The sequence below is a fragment of the Puccinia triticina genome, chromosome 4A (genome assembly GCF_026914185.1).
Source record: "Puccinia triticina chromosome 4A, complete sequence".
NCBI lineage: Eukaryota > Fungi > Basidiomycota > Pucciniomycetes > Pucciniales > Pucciniaceae > Puccinia > Puccinia triticina.
The window spans coordinates 6,724,145-6,745,187 of NC_070561.1; the positions used below are offsets into that span (position 1 = coordinate 6,724,145).

The window sequence follows — 21,043 nt, forward strand, 5'->3', positions numbered from 1 at the left end:
GTTGTGGAAGGGGTGGGCTGGGAGAATCAGATTTCGAGGATATCTGTGCCTTTTTTATAGAAAAGGATTCGTCTTCTCAAAGCACTGCTTAACTCAGTCCCTACCGGCTGAGGATTATATTCATTAGCGTCGGCGAGTTGCAAGGCTCACCCTCAATGTATACATTCTAGCAAAGTGGACTAAGACAGGGGCCATCGGCGCCTTTGTGTCGATGGCAGTTCTGAGGGTAGTTTTTTTTAGGTAAACTGAAGTCGCGGGGTTAGATATTTGCTTCGCTGAGCTTGTCGACATAGCATTCTTAATTCTTTTTTCCCTAGCTCCGGCGAGTTAGATGCTCTCAACCTCAGCAGTTTCAACCTAACAACAAATATTCAGCTAGAGTAGACATGTTCCCTTAGGGTGAAGGCAGTCGGCGGGAAGTATATGCGCAACGGCTTAACTCTAATCACACCAGATTTTTTCTCCCAGTGGAAACGCATATTGAGTTGTCTACCGGCTCCTACCAATATGCCCATGACCGGTGGAAGGAAATCAAGAGCAATGTAATCCAACCGTTGATCGGTCAACGGAACCGCAATACACTATTTGGAGGGTGTGGCGTACTTTTCTAAACTCGAACATCTCATGGGTCCTAATCAATAACAAATTTGACCATTGCCTGGGAAGAGAGGATATCTACGGCCAGTTCAAAGTCGTAAGTTGCCATGGCATGGACTCTGCGCTTTGGCCCTATTTAGCTGGGACAGAGCTCAGCATGCAGCAAAGATTGTACGAGTATTCCATAAATACTGAGGTGATGCCTAAGGAAGAAAGCAGAGCGAATGTGTGCGGTTTTTTTTTTTTTTTTTTTTTTTTCGGTCCCCGGCTTCAACTTGTTATGTGGTCATCAAAACTGTGTGAGCTTAAGATTTTCTTTATAGCAGAAACGCAGCTGAGCCTCAAGCGTGTAAACATCTAACGACCATCAGCCTAAAAAGATATAGGAGGCAGAATACTTAGCTCCCATTCCGTCAATATGGAAGTTTTTTTACGGTTCCGGGGCAAGACATTTTTTTTTTGGTTGAAGGTCGGCGGCTACAAGCGCCGGTGGGCAACAAAGATGAAAGCATGTCGGGCATAACATTTGCTACGTTTGCGAGCTTTTTGTGATGTCACAGGAGCACTCTTTATTGCAAATCATTTAATGCAGCTAATCGAAGGGAAGTCCTCACTCTTGGTCTATTTTCTGTCTCTCGTGTTAATTTTTTCATGTTGTTTTAATCTCATACTCATCTTATTTTTCGCTTGTCAGTCTTCTCAATACTACCAGATCTGGTGAGTATGAGATGAAAACAACAAGAAAAAATTAACACAAGAGTCAGAAAGTAGACCAAAGTGAGGACTTTTCTGCGATTGGCAAGCCCTTGTAAAGTTTGATCTGGCACTTGTAAAGCCAGATCTGCATCCCCTTGTAGGTTTAGCTTTGGAAGCTTTTCCGCAGGTTTGAGATCCCAGAATACCTGCCAAATTTACAACCTCACGTATTACCAGCAACTCGGCCTCAGCTGCGGTTCTTGAAACTTGGTTACTTGGACGATGCGAGAGTTCCCCGGGAAAAGATTCCCAAGCGTGCCCTTGTCTTCAAGAATTGCTGAGTGCTGGGTTGAGAATTCTACATAGTTGAGCGAGTTGTGAACGAGTTCTTCAATGTTTCGAAGCTCAGACATCAACTTGCCTCAGCACTCCTCCCTAATTGGATGATACAAGCTGTAACCGGATGAGAGCAATAGCGACTTGATAAACACAAGTGCCTTACCTGAAATACGCCTCCATATCATCGCCAGATACATTTAGGACCATGGATTATTTCCGTCTTGACAACGACCGCCCCCAGTTGCTGGGCTGTTCACCACGATGCAAACCACCTCTTGCGTCCAAACTCCGCCGATAGTGTTACCTGCACCATCAGAAAAGGCGTGCCTGATGTTCTCCAAATCACAATGTCTGAAGTACGCTGATCACCGTCCTTTTTCTCACCGTCATCGTCCACTCTTTTATCGTTCTCACCTCGTTTTTCCAACAGGGCAGCTCAAACTTTGCGCAAGATGAGCTTACACTCTGCTTGCAGTGGAACCTGCCGAGTAAGTCCGCGGGAGGAATTCCTCGGGGAAAACGAGGAATTCCTCCAGGCGATATGGTTCAACTTCTTATAACCATCTTTCCGAGAGGAATTCCTCTTAGCGAGATAGTTGCAAGTGAACCAGCTGGCCTGGTAGAAGCCATCTTGGTGATCTGGGTACAGTCGTCTCGCCAGGGGGGGGAGTATTCCGGGTGACATGGTTGCAACATCTTGCCGGGAAGAATCCCTCCCGGCGAGCTAGTCAGAACCATGTCGCCGGGAGGGATCGCTCCTGACAAGCTGGCTACAACCATCTTTCCCAGAGGACTTCCGCCGGGAGGGATGGTTGTACTTAGCCAGCTCGCCCAGAGGGCTTCTAAGATCTAACGTGTTCCTGTTCCTTGTTTCCATCTGAAATCTTGTTCGGGTGTTCTTAACATACTATTGTGCTCTCATTTTGATCGATGGAGTCATTTGGCTCACAGACTTGGAAAGAATTCTTCCCCCTTCAGTAGCCTATGCTTTGAAGATGAACGACCCTGAACTACCTTCCCTCTACGAAAATAGATTATATATCCTGATACTCATTTGAGAAATAGGAAAGGTAGGCGGGTCCTCACAAATGGGCCCCACAGGAGTTTTCCCTGCCACACGCCAGAAAAGGTTCCGCGGGACTGTATCGTGTCCCAGGTGACTGTAGAGCTGGGTATGTACACAGAGCTCACCTCATGGTTTCGTGGTGTATGTACATTATGATTGTTACTTACCGGGAGCGCAGCGGGAGGTGGGATAAGTCCAAGGAGCAGCGACGAGTAGATGCACCCGCAGCGCCGCAGCCGGGGAAGCAAGGCGCTGCCAGCTAGGCCCGCGGACAGACAACGCACAGCCGCGCACGCGCACGGATGACTGCGGAGGCAGCCAAAACCTAGTTGATGGAGCAACTGGTACCGGCAGGTGAACCAAGGGAAAGGAAGCTTTCCACCAATGTTCCGCTCAACATTGCCGTATCGCCGTTCGCCGCTCGCAGAGAGGTAAGAATTTTTTTTGCCCCACCCACCAAGTTGAGGCCCCCACCCGCCCTTCGGGCTCAGACCTCAGGGATTGCATAGGCAACCTAGGGCAAGGAGGAGAACACCATCAAGAAGATGAGATTCTCTGTTGTTTCTTACTTCAAAGGAAACCTCTCTTCAAGCTGGCCATTTTCTGCGCAAAGAAGAGAGGAGGAGGAAAGGAATTAGCACATTCCTTCCAGTTAACCCATACTCAGATGACTTGGGGGAGCATGGAAGCTCCCGAGTCATCCTAGACAAAAAGAAAGAATTGTTGTTGAAAAAGTCACAAACCATGGAGGGACACTTCAAGGTTTGGATACAAGATCTGCACCTAGTGGAGGATTGGTTATCAACTGATATATCAGCCAGGTAGTAGATGAGACTTGTTTCACAAAAAGGCTTTGTTGGGGGCCTTGAATTCTTTATTATCAATGAGGGATGAAGCACTTGTCTTGAAGATGGGTGTATGCATCAAAAATCTAGGGGTACTTACATTCACTCAATTCTCCTCAACGTACTCAATTGAGCTATCATCATTGGAGGTTGGTTTGGGTCCATTTTTTTGATACTTCTTTTTTCAACAAAGGATCAATTGCAGAGGAGTTTGATTGCTTCTCTTCATTGGAGCCTTCTTGATTTTCATCATCTGAATGATCCTCAGAAGAATGACTTGAATCCTCTGCATCTTTCCCACACCAAGGATTCACATTGGGACAATCACCAAATAAGTCGTCCATTTCAGCATAAAGGGCACACATGCTGTTGAGATTCTCAGCAATCATCCTCATTCCAGCTTGTTGATTGTTAGGGGTTAGACCAAATCAGAAAGTGATTTTGAATGAGCCTTTTTGTATTTTGTCTGGTAAGACATGAATCAATCTTTCATTTTTTGAGGTGCCAGATTGATTTTTGAGGGAGACTGATTGCAAAGGTTGATAGCAATTAACTTGTAACCATTGATCTTGCCTTTAACTGATTTTCCAACTTTAGGGGCCTTGTTGTCTCCAAAACAAGCTATGTAGTTTTCCTGTCTCTGAGCCAGTTGATTATGATAAGGTAATCTTCTTGCTTCAGATGAACTTGCACACCAGGGAAAATGTGATGACAGCTGGTGGCAGGTGACATTGAGTAAAACATGTTCAGACACCTGAGCTACTGTGGCAAGACTCCACTATCAAAACAATGGCCCCTTTGTGGTCATTGGGGAGTCCCACTCAATGGGTTTTGGAGTATGATTGGAGACTGAACAAGAGTCTTCTTCACATCACATGCCCTCAGGTGACCTCAATTTTTCCCTGGTGTTGGGTAGTAGCAATTTCATCCACCTCTCCTGAATTTTTCTTTGTGAATTGGTTCTTAAGGAAGGACCTTGATTCCTTCTGTGTTGGTTTCTTCCCTGCCAAAAATTTGTTTTGGGCCATTCTTTTGGGATGATGAAGAAGGATGAGAAAGAGATCAATGGGATTGAAGCTATAAGTATAATTTGAATGGAAGTGGAGGTAAAACTTGCCTTGAAAAAACAGAATAGAATGAAGTCAGGGTGGTTGAGGTTGGTGTGTTAATGATTGATTGGTCAAAAAAAATCTTCAAAAAGTTGCATATTTTACCTGCAGTGCGCAAAGTGTTTGGGAATCCGCGCACTGTGCAGTGTGCAAAGTGTTTTTTGCAGTGTGCAAAGTAAGTCCAAATTTTTATGCATGTGGTGTGTGGGAAACAAAAGTTATGAATATGGCGGATCATAAAATGTGCACCCCTCATATCTCATGTTTTGGTGGCACACTATTGCTATAGATTTTGAGGGGTTCAATTTATGCACAATCCTCTTTTATATCAAATTTTTACGCATGTAGTTCATGGGAAAAAAAAGTTATGGGTGGGGCAGATTAAAAATCCTTAATTACATCAACAACTCCTTTTTTTGCGCAGCACTTCCCCACTGTAGGGTCTGTCAGTGGTGCGCGAAGAAAGGACTTGTTGGCGTAACTAATGATTCTTAATGTATGTAAGACACTGCCTGGGAGGACGACAATCACGGCAGAGCCAGTCAATACCTCCCAGCGGCCTTACCGGAACACTCCTCTGACATCGGCTCCCTTTTATATTTGATGTGCCCCAACTTTTACCCCTGGAGACAGAGAAAAGCCATTGTCCAACCCAACCAGCTGTTCCAAACTTGGATCGATAAATATGCATGTACCCAAATGCAGCTCACAGCAAAAAAACAAATGTCTAAAAGTTACCCATTTCTACTCAACAAGTTTCCAAATGCACCGTCCATGAATGCTATGTTTGTTGCTCTGTTTTCTTAATCCAGTGTTTGTATGTCAATCTCCGTTCGCGTAAGGTGCACAGTCAATTCCTGAATATTATCAAATGTCTGTGCTCAGCGCGTATTATGCAAGCTGATTTACCAAATTTGGCTCACAACAACCTGCCAATAGCCAAATTTGTAAATTTGTCGTGTTTCCCCATCTGATGAGCAACACCATCGCTGTCAATCTCCAGTCCGCAAAAGTCAACCCGCCATGTGACTGCACATTGATTTTCACCCAAATGTTCTTGACATACAAGAGCATACGAGCTCACTTGGCCAGAAATGTCGAGCTCACTCGACCGGAAATGTCTTGCATTGATTAGTGTCCTCAATTGGATTGTCATTCTGTCATATTTGGATCTCTTCATGTTCACAATTTGTTGGTCGGGCATCCAGCTCGTACATACAATTTGGTATGGTCTTCTTTTGTTAAATTTCTTCCAGAGTAATTCCACTGATCCTGCAACCCACAGTTTGATATCCAAAAGCCTGCTCCTCGAAGCTGACAGGTCATGTATTCCCAGGAGGCCAATACCAAGAAGCTTGTGGACGGCTTCAGGAATTTCAAGTGGGTCACGAACTACCAAGAAATCTCCAAGACTTCCTGGTTGTCAGAAGAGAGGATGTTCGACCACATCTTTTCCTTTTCCAGCTTGCCCTCCCCGCCTCCCTGCCAGCGTCAACAGGAGACCCAACTGATCCAGATACGACTTACCGGACCGTTGCCTTCCATAAGCTGACGGGGACCCTCAAGCAGTTGCCTCGCCGTCACCGTAGCAGAACCTCAAGAATCTTGAAAGCCAATTGCCCGTACAGGTTCCGCTGGTCCCTCAACAAAACTAACCTCGACTCAATGGCTGATTTCGTCGTTTTCACTATTGGATTGCTTCTGGCACTCTACTTGACAACTGCTCTGAGTCTGAGTAACGCTATCAAGTATTCAGAGTGCTTAGTCCATACCTCTTGTTGATGAGGGAACCTTTGCTTCTTCTCTCGAGTTCACTGCTAGTGCGTTCATTCCCAGCCAAATTGATCAGACACACTTTACTACTCCTGACACCGCCATTATCTCTATGCAATCGCGATTCAATCACAATCCCAAAGATAGTGTGTGATTGACTGGAGCGCACATTCCAGTCAAGTCCAGCTACATACATGCCGCTCTTGTTCTCTCCTGCTCATTAACGCGGCCACCTGTCCGACATTTGCCAGGACTTCTTCTCTTACTGGATCTGCAAAAAACATCCCATTTGTTTGCTGTTGGATTTTCACTGGCGGAGGGGTACATTACGTGCTCGGAATGTGCAAATTGTGAAGTTGCTCATTATAGACTCCCAAGTATGACGCCCTCAGTAGAAACTCTCTTTCAGGATGCTCGGTGGAAAAAAATCAGCGTTTTATCATTTTGAAATCAAATGAGAGTGAACTGTTACTGATTGAATGAATGTAAAGATTTCCTGGACCAAAAGTGGGATGATTCCAGGTTGGTGGAAAGAACCAATCAGAGTACAAGTCTTGCCTGTAGGTCACATCATCAAAGCCGCGTACAATTTCTATCCACTCCTCCATTTTCCATTTTGCCTAAATTGGAGAAGATGAGACTTAGTTACCCTGATTTAGTATCTCTCACAGCATGATTTTTTTGCTGTGCATTTGATGCCACATCTCAAAGCATGTAATTCCCACAGGGCTCCAAGTAGAGTCCCCATAGATACATAATCTAAAGTAGCAAAATATCAGTATTGGCAAAAAAACTTGTAAGGCTTTTCTTATCCATTATATTTCACCAACAGATCCTTCAGCTCGCTTGCTCCAATGTGGAATTTTATTTTTATTTTCAGGTTATCCATTTGGAATAGTTTCTTTTCTTGCTATTTATAAATCATTCATTGTTTTCCAATGTGCTTGATTCCTGTGGGATTGAAATATTGTATGGCCTCTACAGAGCAATGTTTATGGTTTGAGAAACCAATTTTTTTGACAACTTGACAAACTCCCCGTGAACCTGGGGTTGCTCTATGACCAATTTGTCTGAACTCAGCAGTTTATTCAAGAATACTGAATTCCCTTGGGTCATGTTTTTGTTACATATTTTATTACACCAAAATAAGAAAGCAACAACAAATGCGGGTTTATTGGAGGACTTCCCGTCACCTTGGAACAGATATGGAATTTCAGATTTCGCAGGGAAATCTGAAATCTGGAACTCTGGATCACTTTGGGGATCTTTGAGGACCTAGATTTCCCTGCAAAATCTGAAATCTGGCCAGTCAGATCTGACTTTCCTGATTGACAGGAATTCCTCCATTATTCTGTGCCAAGTTTATCTTTTGTGGCAGATGTGATGAGTTAATTTTCTGCGGCGCAGCTGCAAGTTCCCTAGTAATAAAAAAAATATAACTAATTAGTCCCAACAACTCCCAAAAAAAATCTGTTTTAGGAAAATGACTCCCAAAAAGTGCCGTAGCCTAAAAAAGGGGCTAGGTTGATGTCTGGACCCGGTCGCAATTTGGTCCTGGCAACATATGGGAGTTGTTTTCCCAATTTATGGGAGTTGTTTTTCCGAGTCCCTTTTGATATTAGACCAGAAATTTAGGCAAAAAATGAAATAGGAACAATTTGTTAATTCCTGGAGGCATTTCTTTCCTTTTTTTGAGTGCACTGTGCAGCTTGATTTAACATTGTGCACAAGAGCCCATGTTGAAAGCTGTTAATACCCTGAGCTTACTAGTCACATGTCTGATATTATAATAGGGGGGTTCACAATAGCTGGATAAAGATAAAACTTTAGAGTCAATTTTAAGGCCTTTATCAACAAAATTTTCAAAATCTGGCAAGATGTACAGGACTGGGTGTCTCATGAGAATCAGAGCAACTTCTTCATTTTAAAAAAAAAATGTTCATAAAGGCCTTAAAATTAGCTCTAAAGTTTTATTTTTATCCTAATACCTTCATCTTGTCCAAATCCGTTGATGGGTCAGGATTTCTACCCTCTCTCCAGAGATATCCGATTCCAGCTATGTTCAACTAATTTCAAGCTTGTATTCTCCCCTTTGGCAAATGCTGCTTGTTAGATTTTGTTTCCCAGTGTATTCACTTTCTTGTGAGAAGTAATTATCCAGCTGAATGTTCACAAATTAAAAGTGCCCATTTCTGCTTGAGAAAGGTGAATATTGATTTTTGATACGCAGCTCTAGATAGAAGCTCTTATAGCCCAAGAATAACTGGACAATCTCGCCTCTGTGACCTAGTTGGTTGATACTGGCCTCCTCACTCAACGCCCAACACCCTGCTACTTGTGACAGTCCTCGGTTCAAAGCTCCCAGGTGCCAACCATTGCCCACATGCACGCCCTCATCGTCCAGACCGTCTCAGTCTGTTGTCTCATCGGCCTCGGCGCTGCGCGTCCCATGGAGCCCCGGCCCCCTCCTGTCAGCATAGACCCTCGAGCGCCCGGATCATCTGTCCGCCATGCCTTGCCAAGCGCAACCCCCCCGAATACCCCTGCATCAAGCACTCTTTCCGGAGGCTTTCCCGCTGGCAGCACGAGATTGTCCCAACCAGTCGTGGATCCCGAGGACTACTACCACGGATTCTTGGCCCTACTCCCGGAACTGCGCCGGGACAATCCGGGAAGAACTTACTCCAACCTGAGACCTGCAGAAGAGTAAACCCATTAGGCATAGGCCGGCAATAGATGATTCCATTCATCACCCACAAACATTTTTTTCTCCACTCATTTCCTGAGGTAATTCATTGGAAAATTCACAAGAAGTAATAGGCAAGAAGAGGGAAACAGGACCTCATGATTTTGTCAGCCTTATTATGTTGACAATGTAATGTTACTGATGTACATAGCCAAAGAAAAAAGCCAGGGGGCCACTTTATTTGATGAATTAATTGCACCAGACATGCGAGCCCAATTCTCATCAAGTCTCACATTCTAAAATTGGATTGAGACATCCCCATGCAGCTGCTAGATCTGGGAACAACTACATGAGGAAAGCATATAGCTCGACCTAGACTCTCAGTGGAATGAATTAAATTTAACCTCAAGAGGGGTTAACCACGGGTGCACCAAAAGTGTTTGGGATGGTTGTCAAAACCAAATTGATTGGATAGTGGTTGTCAGAACCAAATCGGTCTGAATCTGGTTTGTGGACAAATTCTTTTGCCAAAAAGGTCCCAAAAACGGTGCCGTGAGAGAAGGAGCATCCAAATGGTTCTGGAAATATTTTTCAAACCAAATTGGTTTCCAAAATATTTTCAAAACCACCTCAGGTGGTTCCAGAAATATTTTAAAAATATCCAAAAATGGTTAGTCCCACTCGTTCTTCAGGACGTCCGGACTCAATTAGAAAAGATATTCTGAAAACCAATCAAACTGGTTTTCAAAATATTTTGTTGCACCCGTGGTGTACCCAATTTGAGTTTACTAACCATTCACCAATTTTAGCTTAACAGCTTCCCATGGGCTCATAGATATATGGGAAAAGAGGTATTTGAGTCAACTCACTTCCCAACACATAATTCATGGACTTTTATATTCCATTTACCAAAGTTCTTGGTACTAGTCAACTATTCCTATGGGCAAGCTGAAACACAATGTCCAGCCCTTGGCCGAGACACAGTGCAAACCCTTGATCATTTTGAGGATTTATTGCTGCATTTTCCTCCCTATCAACATTTGCATGTAAGGGACCACGCACCGCCAACAACTGTTTCGCGGCCCCGTGTTCAGCCGTGTCAGGCTCGAAAACAGCTGCCCAAACCATCTTGCCTCGCCGTGATTGATCCAAGCCTGACATCCCACCAGCAGCACCCGCGCGGGTGTGAGTGGTCGAGGACCCCTGGGTGGTTGGTGAATGTGCGATAATGGGGGCGGTTTATCGCGTGTTTCTGGGCCCCAGTGCGCTGATGAAGCCACGAAAATCACGCACACGGCTCATCTGGATGGTGACGAGGACAGACCAACTGCGGAAACCGCACGTCCAGTCCACAGCCGGGCTTACCCGGGCTCACAAGATCTCCGGGCGCGTTATCTGCCCCGGTTTCCCCAGTGACGGCTGTGTGCCAGCACCACGGCCAGCCAATGCGAGTCCGACAGGAGTGCACAGCGGGGTGTGTGTGGGGCTTTGCAGAGGAAGGACAGACGCTGCAGCGTGTGTGTGTGTTGACAAGCAGGAGCCATCTCTCGCTGGCCTCCCCCCGTCCCTCGCAAAAGCCAAATACACATCCCCCCCAAACCAGACACTTTTTGTGGTGCGTGTCCTGGTATGGGCGCGGGGCATGTGGGGTTGATGGGAGCGCGGACAAAGGATGATTTGTGTCGGGCCGAATGGGGTTAAGATGATTACTGAGTACGACTAGGGTGTGTTTTTATAGTTTCGGGGAGACGAGGGGAGTGTGCCTCCAACGCCCGCCAAGCAAGGGCGAGGACGGGCAGGCTATGATGATGGGGCGTAGTTTTCGGTGCGCATGTCGTTGAGTCCGAGCTCCTCGTTCTGCTCGAAGCTGCGCTCGTACTCGGTCTTCTCGATGGCCGGGTCGTCGTCGGGGACGTAGATGTTCTGGACGAAGGAGTTGGAGATCGGGTCGTCGAGGATGACGGTGAACGGGGTGTCCACGGACAGGATCTGCACACACGTCCACGGGAGGGGAGAGGTAAGCGCAGGGGTTTTCCCATGGGGGAGTGTAACAAAGAGAGAGAGACTGACGGCCTTGAACTTGTCCATGAAGATCTTCATGGACGATTTCGAGTGGTTCTGGCCCTCCTCGGGGCCGGGAGAGGGGTGGGCGGGAGAGGCGGTGGAGAGCGAGTCGCCGGTGGCGAAGACCTTCTGGTCGAGCTCCTCGAAGACCTGGGTGAGGAGGCCCTCGAGGGTGGTGAACCTTCCGCCGAGGGTGCCCGGGTTGAGATGGAGGTCGATCTCGGGGATGGTGAGTTCGGCGGTGTCGGACTTGAGGATGTCTCTGGCGAGGTCCTCCTTGTCGGCGACCCTGAGGACGAGCTTGGTGCCCTTGGGGGCGATGGCGGTGGCCGACTTGACCTCGTTGTCCTTGTACCCGCAGTGGGCGCAGTTGGTCGACATGAGGATGATCTCCTTGAAGTGGGGGATCTCGATCTTCTTCATGCGCGTGTTGAGGGTGTGGCCGCACGAGCCGCAGGTGGCCGGGAACGAGTAGACCTCCTCCGGGTTCTCGCCCTCGTAGTCGTCGGTCAGGCCGCCCGCGGGTGGCTGTTCCTGGCCGGCCGACTGGGGCGCCAGGCCGAGCTCGGCGTTCTGTGCGGGGGAGCGCAGGAACTCGCGCTTGGTCCAGTGCGGGTCGTTGAGCCCGTCGATGGCCTCGATGAAGCTGTTCCCGGTGATGTCCTCGAGCTCGATGGTGAGCGGCTGGGCGCGGAACTGGAGCACCTCGGCCAGCCGGGCGAGCAGCTCGTCGATCTTGGCATGGACGAGCGGGTCGAGATGTTTGCGGGCGGGCTGGTTGAGGCTGAGGTCGTCGATCGTGTCCCGCAGCAGGCCTTCGACCGTCGTCATCTTGCCGTGGCCCTTGGGGATCTCCAGCTCGAGCTCCTTGATCCGCACGACGCCGTGCTCAGACTTGATCACCTGCCGGTTGAGGTCCGCCGGCCGATGCACGTTCTTGACCGTGTAGACCGCCCCGCGCGGCTGGATCTGGCCGGCGGACTGGATCGAGTTGTTTGCGTGGTGGCAGTGCGGACAGCGGAAGGAGACGACGATGACCTCGCGGAAGAAGGGGATCGAGGTGAGCAGCATCCGCGTCCTGCCCTGCACAGACGGGGGTGGTCAGTCCTGGCTGTGCCGCGAAGGGGCTGCTCCGGCGTACGTTTTTCCCGCAATGCATGCACAGACTTTCGATCGAGTCGACGCCCTCGGGCATGCACTCCTCCTCGTGCTCCTCGGCGGCATCGGGCTGCTCGGCGGCGTGGGCGAGCCGGGCGGCGGTCTCGCCGATGGGCGCGAAGAAGCTGGCCTGGGTCTGCTCGGCGGGCGACATGGATGATGGTGGTTGGCTGTCCGGCTCGAGAAATTCCGTTTCTGCGGAAACCCATCCGCTCGGTCTGCAGACCCCTCCAGATTCTAGCCCCAGATCTGGGCGCCGCAAAGATCTGGAGAGCCTCCCAGAATGCATGGCCATACACGGGGGAGCGTCATGGTTACGTAATCGGCTAACCCCATGCCTACACACGCCAGTCCACCCCGCCAGCCGACCTCACCCACCACATCCGAGCGGAACCACCCAAACATGGACATCCCATCCGACCCGATCCCCAAGAACTTCGACGCTGCCAACGCACCCAACCTGCCCGAAGTGAGTCCACATCCCCCTCTCTTCCAAACGAGCTGCTGACCGGCTCTTCCTGGGGATGTGCAGATCGAGAAACAGTTGAGTGATGGCTGCCAAGAAGGCCTGCTGAGCCCTCCGGCTGATGCTGATGGCCGCGCAGATTCGCAGTCCGATGCATCGAGCAAGCCGAGACGTACTGGAACCTGTTGGGCGCCAAGAAGCCGAGCAACATGAAGCTGACCAAGTGAGCCGCTGCGGCTGTCACTCTGGCGCTCCCTCTCCGTCCACTGATCCCTCCTCCTCTCCATCAAAGATACGATGACGAGATCTTCAAGGCCTTCCAGGAGGCCTTCCCCGACATGGCCAGCAACAAGGACGGCAAGTTGCAGAAGATTGATGAGGCTGTCCTCAAGAGTCCCGAGGGCAAAGAGGCCTGGCGGAAGTACATCAAGCTCTTCGAGTCCACCGGTCAGCCTTCATCCTCCCCTACCCTACAGTCCTGAGCAGCGTCAAGAGCGACTCAAGAAGATCTTGTGTGTGCTTGCAGTGACCGACTACAACTTCGGGACGTTGATCCGGACGAACTCGCTGGAGGACTACACCGAGAAGAACACCATGTTCATCACCCGCATCCAGTTCTATGCGATCGAGATCTGCAGGAACAGGCTCGGACTGAACGACCATGCCCACCAACTGGCCAAGAAGGAGTGGAAGGCCAAACAGGCCAAGCTCGGATAGACCCCTCCACCTTCCCACATAGAAAGGACTACACTCACACATAAATCTTCTCGTTTCATATTCTGTTTTGGTCATTCTTAACGCCCCCCACAAGAACACACCTCCCCCCTTCTCTTCCTGCAAACCATTTCTCTTTGCCCCGCATCCTGCTGTGCAAAAGAACGCTCGGCTTCCTGTCAAGCGGATCGATGTTTCAAGCCTGCATAGAGTTCCAACGCGCGTGTATACCCGAATCCCGTCGCTTCCGCGGGCGGGCAAGAGGGCTCTGGGGCCGGCTGGGGAGGATGGGCTCGCTGGCCGAGCACATCGACTACAACTGTCCCCTTCTCGATCATAGGTGCGCTCTGGCTCCGGGCTCAGGTAGACGGGTTGCACTGTCTGGAGAGGATGGCACGCGCAACACAAGTCCCTCTTGCCCTGTGTGCGGGGTGCAAGCACCCTCCAGACGGCTGAAAATGAGGGCTGCAGCATGGGACTTGGGGCTCGTCGGCTAAGAGAGCGCGTTTTGGAGAGACGTCGATCACCATGTATATGGTTTACTGCGTGGAACGCCTCAGGCCAAGAATGAGACTTGGTCCTCAGACTTGCCTCCTTCAAGAGGCTGAGTTTAAGCTTGGAGCCAGCGAAGCATGCGCCGCCAGTGGCGTGGAGCGCAGCGGGGCGGAATGCACCGCGACCTTCGAGTATCGTGTGGCGCAGTTCCGCCCGATCTGTGCTGCCGCTTCATGGGCCTGTGGCGCCGCGGACTTCGGGTGGCGGAACGGGCCGACGCGATGAGGACAACAAAGCGTGGCTGGCGAGGAGGCTGGCACAACAAGATTCGGGAAATCTTGTTGCAAGGCGTGTTTTTCTTTCATGCAGACATTTCCAATTGACGCGAATCGATAAGGAAGATGGGTACTTTTAGGTCTCAAGGGTACGATTATGTGAGGAATAAGTTATGGAAGGGAGATACAACAAAGATGGCAAGATGATACACGGTGAAAATTAAGTGATTCCGTTGATTTATCGTACAGCGGGAGATTAGGCCTGATGAAGAAAAGGTGCGCGGCGTGTGTCAGAATGGGCATCCCACAAGAAGGTTGCACAAGGCAGAGAGAGGAAAGAAGCAGAGATGACGAACGGAGTGATCATGAGTGTGGTGCTGGGCGTCCGAAGCGTCCTTCTTGAACAGCCCGCCGCCGAGATAAGGATAGCCCATTCCCCAGGAGCCGTAGGGACTAAGCAAGCCGTAGGTGAGCAGCGGGCTCATCCCGAACAGGCCGAAGCTATCCAGCCCCAGCCCCAGCCCCAGGCCCATGTCGTACCCGCCGCAGAATCCGGCTGCAAGCATGCCGTAGCACTTCGAGTCCGATTGGCCTTTGCTGGCCTGGGCAGCGACGTCCGCCCGCGGAGAAAGAACCGGGGTGGATGCGACGGTCTGGAGGAGGGCCAGGAGACAAGCGACTGAGAAGATGCACTGCATGGTGGGCTTGGTGGGTTTGGAGGTGGGTAGCACGGTTTTGGTTGCGGAGGTGGATGATGGGTGGAGTCGAGTGTCTGGATCTGTGGATGATGAGAGGAGGCGACTGGGCGGCCATCAAGCTTCCTTTATATAGCTTTCTGGCCATGCTTGACGAGTCCCTTCCCACTAGGATTCTATATCCCGGGTTTCTCCAAGACCACCGCCCGGCCAGATTTCCTTTCCACGCCGCGACTGAGTGGAATTTCTCATACACGGAGTGTGTGAAGGAAACACGCCTCTGTGGTTTATCGGTGTCCGATGTTGACACAAGATGTCTTCGCGGGACCAATCGGATCCATCGGCGGCGGCCGGCTTCTCATCCTCACCCATTCATGAACGCCACAAGTTGACGGACACTCCATCCGCCACCGCTATACGGATCATGTGCCCTCAATTCAACGAGGCCGAAGCGGGTTCGTGTGGACATTGGCGCAAGCTTGAGACTGCGACGGTGGACTGAACAGCGCGCTTTTATCGGCGCGGCCGGCTCTCAAGAACAAAACCACCAGGAGATTCCGCCCTTATGGCTAGTTGGTACACAGGGCACATGGGAAATTCTACCACTCGCACAGTAAAGAACTGTGAACCATACTCCTTCAGAAGGGCTTCATGAGCTGAAGGTGGTGTGTGATCCCGGCGGCAGGCCGATGGCGGTGAGTGGGCAAATATGGCAGCCAAAAGCTATATAAAGGGAAGCTTGATGGCCTCCCAGTCGCCTCCTCCCATCACCCACAGATCCAGACACTCGACTCCACCCATCATCCACCTCCGCAAACAAACCGCGCCACCTTTAAACCCACGAAACCCACCATGCAGTACATCTTCTCAGTCGCTTGTCTCCTGGCCCTCCTCCAGACCGTCGCATCCACCCCGGTTCTTTCTCCGCGGGCGGACGTCGCTGCCCAGGCCAGCAAAGGCCAATCGGACTCGAAGTGCTACGGCATGCTTGCAGCCGGATTCTGCGGCGGGTACGACATGGGCCTGGGGCTGGGGCTGGGGCTGGACAACTTGGGCCTGTTCGGGATGAGCGCGCTGGCCAACTACGGCTTGCTTAGTCCCTACGGCTCCTGGGGAATGGGCTATCCTTATCTCGGCGGCGGGCTGTTCAAGAAGGACGCGTCCGATGCCCAGCACAACGCTCATGATCACTCGGTTCGTCATCATGTTTTCCTCTGCCTTGACCACCGGATGCCAATATTGACACACGCTGCATCCCTTTCCGTCCATCAGGCCTAATCTCCCGCTATAATTTGCACACGCCGCCCACCTTTTTTTTCAGACCTAATCTTAAACCGCTATACGATAAATCAACGAAATCACTAAATTTTCATGTTCTATATCTGTATCATCAGGCCCTATTTGTAGTAATCTCCTTAGATCCCGTCATCCTCACATAATTTTGTTCTTGAGAACTAAACTAAACACCATATGTCCTAATCAGATCCCAATTGTGAATGTCAAGAAAAGTGTTGCTTGCAATCCGCTTTCTGTATCCTTTTCTATTAATCTCCACGGTGCTCAAAAGACATATCATGGGCCATCGTCGAGCGTGGACCAGCGGGACCATTCCCGCTTCTACGGCGGCGGCCACCAGCCGCCATCCGGAGCTGCTGCCGCTTGAAAAATTTGGAGCAACTGAAGTTGTTAATTGCTTGTCAGATGCGCTAGGTACATGATATGAATCTAAATTAAAACTATTTAATTGTGAAGATTCAAGCAACTGGAGGCAGACAGAGATCTGCCAGGGTTCTTCTAAGGAGAAGATAGAGAGAATGAAGCGGTGGTTGTCGGTCTTGGAGCCGGGACAATAGTGCCGAGATCTACAACTGCACCTGCATCAGTGTCTGTTTATTTATTCTCTTCTGTTTGTTAGGGCTTACAAAGATACTACGCTACCATCGTATGATCTTTGTTTTGTCTTGCCAGAGTCATCCTGCGGTTTCCTGCGCTGCAGTTCAACCGGGCATCTTAGCTTGTCTGCCTGACAGCTAGGTCTAGTTTGTATGTCTGGCTGAGGTGCTTACGGGATTCTTTAGCTTCCGTAATTCTAGCGAGCAGCTTGTCTTGGGGTTTTGGTCAGAATCGTTCTGCTAGGGTTCTGCGGTCGAACGATTCTAGGTCAGTCTTTATTGCAAGCCTTCCATTTTCTGGTCTCTCGTACTTACAAGTTTCTTGGTGCTGAGTGATTCTCTTTTCTAGGTTCTACCGATGGCGTTGCGGCTGATCGTCTGGCTTCTGTTATCGTGGCAATACAATTAAGCTCTGCGTCTGGGTTAGGTCTGGACTGCGAAAGGGGCTTACCTTTCTTAGCAGCTGGGGCTGGGTCTAACCGCGCGAGCTTCCTCGGGGGTTGCTGCGGGTCTGGGTCTGGGTTTGGCTCTGGGCCTGATCCTGGATTCCTACAGCCTTGCATGCTTCGAGTTGCAAGATTCGAAGTAACATCAGAGATTTGAAGCACGCCTATTTGAGTGAGGGAGTGGCGAATGACCGAGCAACCAAGGGCTTTAGTGAGGAAATCAGCCGCGTTGGCGCTGGTCTTGACGTATTGAAGTTGAATCCACCACCGATGTTTGCTCAGCACTTGCGTGCAAGTGCCTACACCCCTCTCTTTAGGAACCCTTTAAGATCTCTTGCAGGACTTGGTCCCCAAGTGATGTGTAATTTTGTGCTGAATTTTTGCTGAAGTTATGCTGAATGTTTAATGAAGTCATGTTGGAAATTGGTCTGATATCATATTGATACCAACTGCAACTTGACTGTATAAATTACTTTAACTCTTTAAAAGCATATGTACAACCACACTGCAAGGAATTGTCAACTTCTTGGCAGAAACAATGGCTTCTCATATTACTACTATATTATATATTTTGATTAATCATGGGGTTATACCATGGGACCTTGCTCAGCGCTTGCATGCAATTCCAATCATTCAATAATTTTTTGAACCTTTTAAATTTTCTTCTGGAACCCTATCAGCAAGTTACACTCAATTTCCACTCAATTAAATTGTGGTCAATTCATGCTGAATTAATGATGAATCAATGCTGAATTGCGCTCAAGGCAAGTTTGAGATGGGTTAAATCTGGCTTGAGATTGAATTCTAAGGCTCTTGTGAGGATAAAAAAAAGTTTTCCATGAGGAGATCTTGTCAACTTGAATTCCCAAATGTCCAGGAGATATTCCTCAAATTCTTGTGAAAGAGTGAGATTCACCCTTCTGAGGTTTAGAAGACGCTCAAGATAAATCCTTGAAGCTTACAGAGAGTCATTTCATAAGAAATAAACCTGTAGATAAACTTGATATGTGAGCTTGGAAAAGAGAAACTCTTTGGCAAAATTCCTGATTTATCTATTGTTCAAAATGAATTTCAATCTGAACAAAAAGATTTGGTAGTAAATTTGAAAATGTTTGGATGTATTAAATATTTAACAGTGAATTTTGTAGTTTTGGGAGATCTTATTGATTGCAAACACTTGATAAAACCAGTAGCAGTAAAACTAAGAAAACAAAACAATTAATAAAGATCTTCATGAGAAAAGAAAACAATAAGACTTTGAGTATTTTACCTAGGTTGTGATGATAACAATCTGAGCAGACTATATGAGAAGGCGAGATGAAATGAGAGATAGTGAAACTGTGAAAAAATAAATGTAAAAAAAGAACTGAGTTGACAAATACCGCGGTTGATTGTTTAAGAAAGCAAATACCTATCCTTCTCCCCCTGAACAACAGCTCCCTTGGATTCGGTGTTGGTTTAGGCTTGTGTCGGTACGTTGCGCTTTGAGCTGTCGTAGGTCTGGTTGCCGTGTGGATCTGAGTCGGTTCTGATTCTCTCTGAGTGAGTAGAAGTTCTCGGAGGTTCTGAGAGAATTCCGCATCCGTTTGTGTAACATGTGACATGCGAGTGACATTTCATCCAACAAATTTTTGGTGTATTTTCTCTAAAATTAAATTCCTCTCTAACAGTTCTTTTAGACTGAATCTTCATTACTCTCTGTGCCAGTTTTCCAGTACGCATGCATTTCCCAGGTTGGGTCTGCTTGACATGATGAGTGGACAATTGTGGGTATCAATTTCAATCTCAACATGTTATTCTTACTCAAATTTCTATGGCTCTCTGCCACTGGGATAATTTTATATTGAATCATCATATTCTAGATTGGTTCCCTTTGATTGTTTCAGGAACAATGTGGGGAGTAGTGTTTTGAAATATTTGCTATTAATTGAATGTGCATCATTTTCCATGCCAGTTGTCCCACCTGCAGATGCTATATTGGTTCTGCTTGACATGTAGTGTCAATGGCCCGCAAGCAATCAGCTCTGCTAGAATTCCAAGAGCCTCAGCTGGAGTTTTCTTTGGCCGAAATCCAAACCTTGATAAATTCAACATGTGAAGGAGCTTACCCAAAACAAGAGCAAAGATTACAAGGTTTCTCAGGAGCTTGGTAGCAAGAAAAATTGTAAATGATACAAGCGGAAATCTTACCATCAGGTTTCAACTAGCAGACATTCTTTATTCCTCAAAGGAATTCAAGAAGAATAAAAGATCAGCTTGGTTAACACGGTATCCCCATGATTTTTTTTTTGGTTGGAAGTTGGTTGTCTGATTCTTCAAGGTTAGCTGCTACATGAACAAATTGTAGCAAAAAATCACAAGGCTTAGATACAATTAGGCAACACTTATCAAGGATGAAAATATGGTTAATGAAAACGTGACAAAAAACGCATGGAAACAAACAACCTGTGATTCATAGTCAAAAGAAACCTCCCAGAAGTGATCTAGTACACCATTTTTGAGATTTTCAACGGTTGAATCAACATTTAGCATGATGTGTCTCTGGAAAACTATAAGAAGAAGACTAATATTTACACATCAAGTCATGATGTTCACTTGGATTTAAGGAAAGAATTTGTACAAGACTCAAAAATCTGGTTGTGATTGATTTATATGTTGGGTAGAAGAGGGAGTTGACATGCAAGTTGATTTCAAATTCCAATTTTTCTGTGTTTAAATTGAAGCAGGCCGTTTGAAAATTTCATAGTTAAGTTCCATTTGAGAATGATAAATGCATGTATTGCCAATCCCTAATTCAGTTCATTTAAAATTATCAGGGATGTGAGATTTCTCTTCTGATTTATTAGCAGAAATGGGCTTTGGGTATGAGGTGGAGTGGCTCTACCATTTGCTGGTTGATTCTTGAAATGGCAACATATAACATTTACACCCTTGGAAGTGGGTGGTGCAGCCACCTTGGAATATAGTTCCTGATTCTTTTTGTTTGCCGTAACTGGCTCCCTGACGCAAATTCTCCAATTTTTCTTTTTTTGGTGGGGATTTAAGGGCAAGCCATGCACAAGTGAATTGAGGCATGTTGAATCACCCTGAATTCCAACTTCCACTGCACATGGATCTTTCAGAAAAAAAATATGGATTGATTCAATTCAGAATGAGGATTAACAATTTTCAAGATACTCAAGGCGTGAATTCTGAATCCGTGAGTTGTTGTGTAGTGAATTAGATGCCAAGTTTATAAAAAACTGTCTTTTGAGAAGGATCACATTTTTTCACATTTTTTATGGTTTACTGCATCATTTTTTTTTTGCCTGATTCAAGAAATAATTTTAAATAAAGAAAAAAATAATATATCTGACTGACAATTGACATTGCTCCAAAGTTTGAGCCTGAACTGCTGTTGATTAGCCTGGAATTTGGGAATTTCTGTGTTCCCAAGTTGTGTTACTATTGTTTTCCTCTTCAGACTTCTTTCTATTGTAAAAATAGAATTATTTAATTCCTTTTTGAATTGATTTTTTGGCTTGTTTTGGTTTTGAAGCTTTTGACTTGAATTGGTGTATGTCACACCAACGTACGGCCGTACGTTTGTGTGACAAGGGGGATCAACAGGGGGCATTACGCCTCGCACCTCCTCGGAGTGGCTTACATACGCTCCTCGATTGAATATCTCTTCAACCCCACCAGGTGGAGTTATATACCACACTCCGCTCAATGAACGGCAATCGAG

The 21,043-nt window shown here is 47.6% G+C and overlaps 3 protein-coding genes across 3 annotated transcripts; 2 read left to right on the top strand and 1 right to left on the bottom strand.

Annotated features, from left to right (window-relative positions):
• Nucleotides 1-8,808: 8,808 nt before the first annotated feature.
• PtA15_4A737 (uncharacterized protein) lies at nt 8,809-9,135 on the top strand (the record flags this gene model as incomplete). The annotated part of the gene is made up of 1 exon (XM_053168651.1): nt 8,809-9,135. The coding sequence occupies one exon, from the start codon at nt 8,809-8,811 to the stop codon at nt 9,133-9,135; it is 327 nt and encodes a 108-aa protein (XP_053019839.1).
• A 1,776-nt stretch (nt 9,136-10,911) lies between these two features.
• Nucleotides 10,912-12,487, bottom strand: PtA15_4A738 (uncharacterized protein; the record flags this gene model as incomplete). Its single annotated transcript, XM_053168652.1, has 3 exons — nt 10,912-11,100; nt 11,182-12,258; nt 12,317-12,487. 3 exons carry the CDS (start codon nt 12,485-12,487, stop codon nt 10,912-10,914), a joined length of 1,437 nt encoding a protein of 478 aa, XP_053019840.1.
• Nucleotides 12,488-12,667: 180 nt separating this feature from the next.
• PtA15_4A739 (uncharacterized protein) lies at nt 12,668-13,516 on the top strand (the record flags this gene model as incomplete). Its single annotated transcript, XM_053168653.1, has 5 exons — nt 12,668-12,802; nt 12,866-12,876; nt 12,939-13,022; nt 13,092-13,246; nt 13,326-13,516. The coding sequence occupies 5 exons, from the start codon at nt 12,668-12,670 to the stop codon at nt 13,514-13,516; spliced, it is 576 nt and encodes a 191-aa protein (XP_053019841.1).
• Between the last annotated feature and the right edge of the window lie 7,527 nt (nt 13,517-21,043).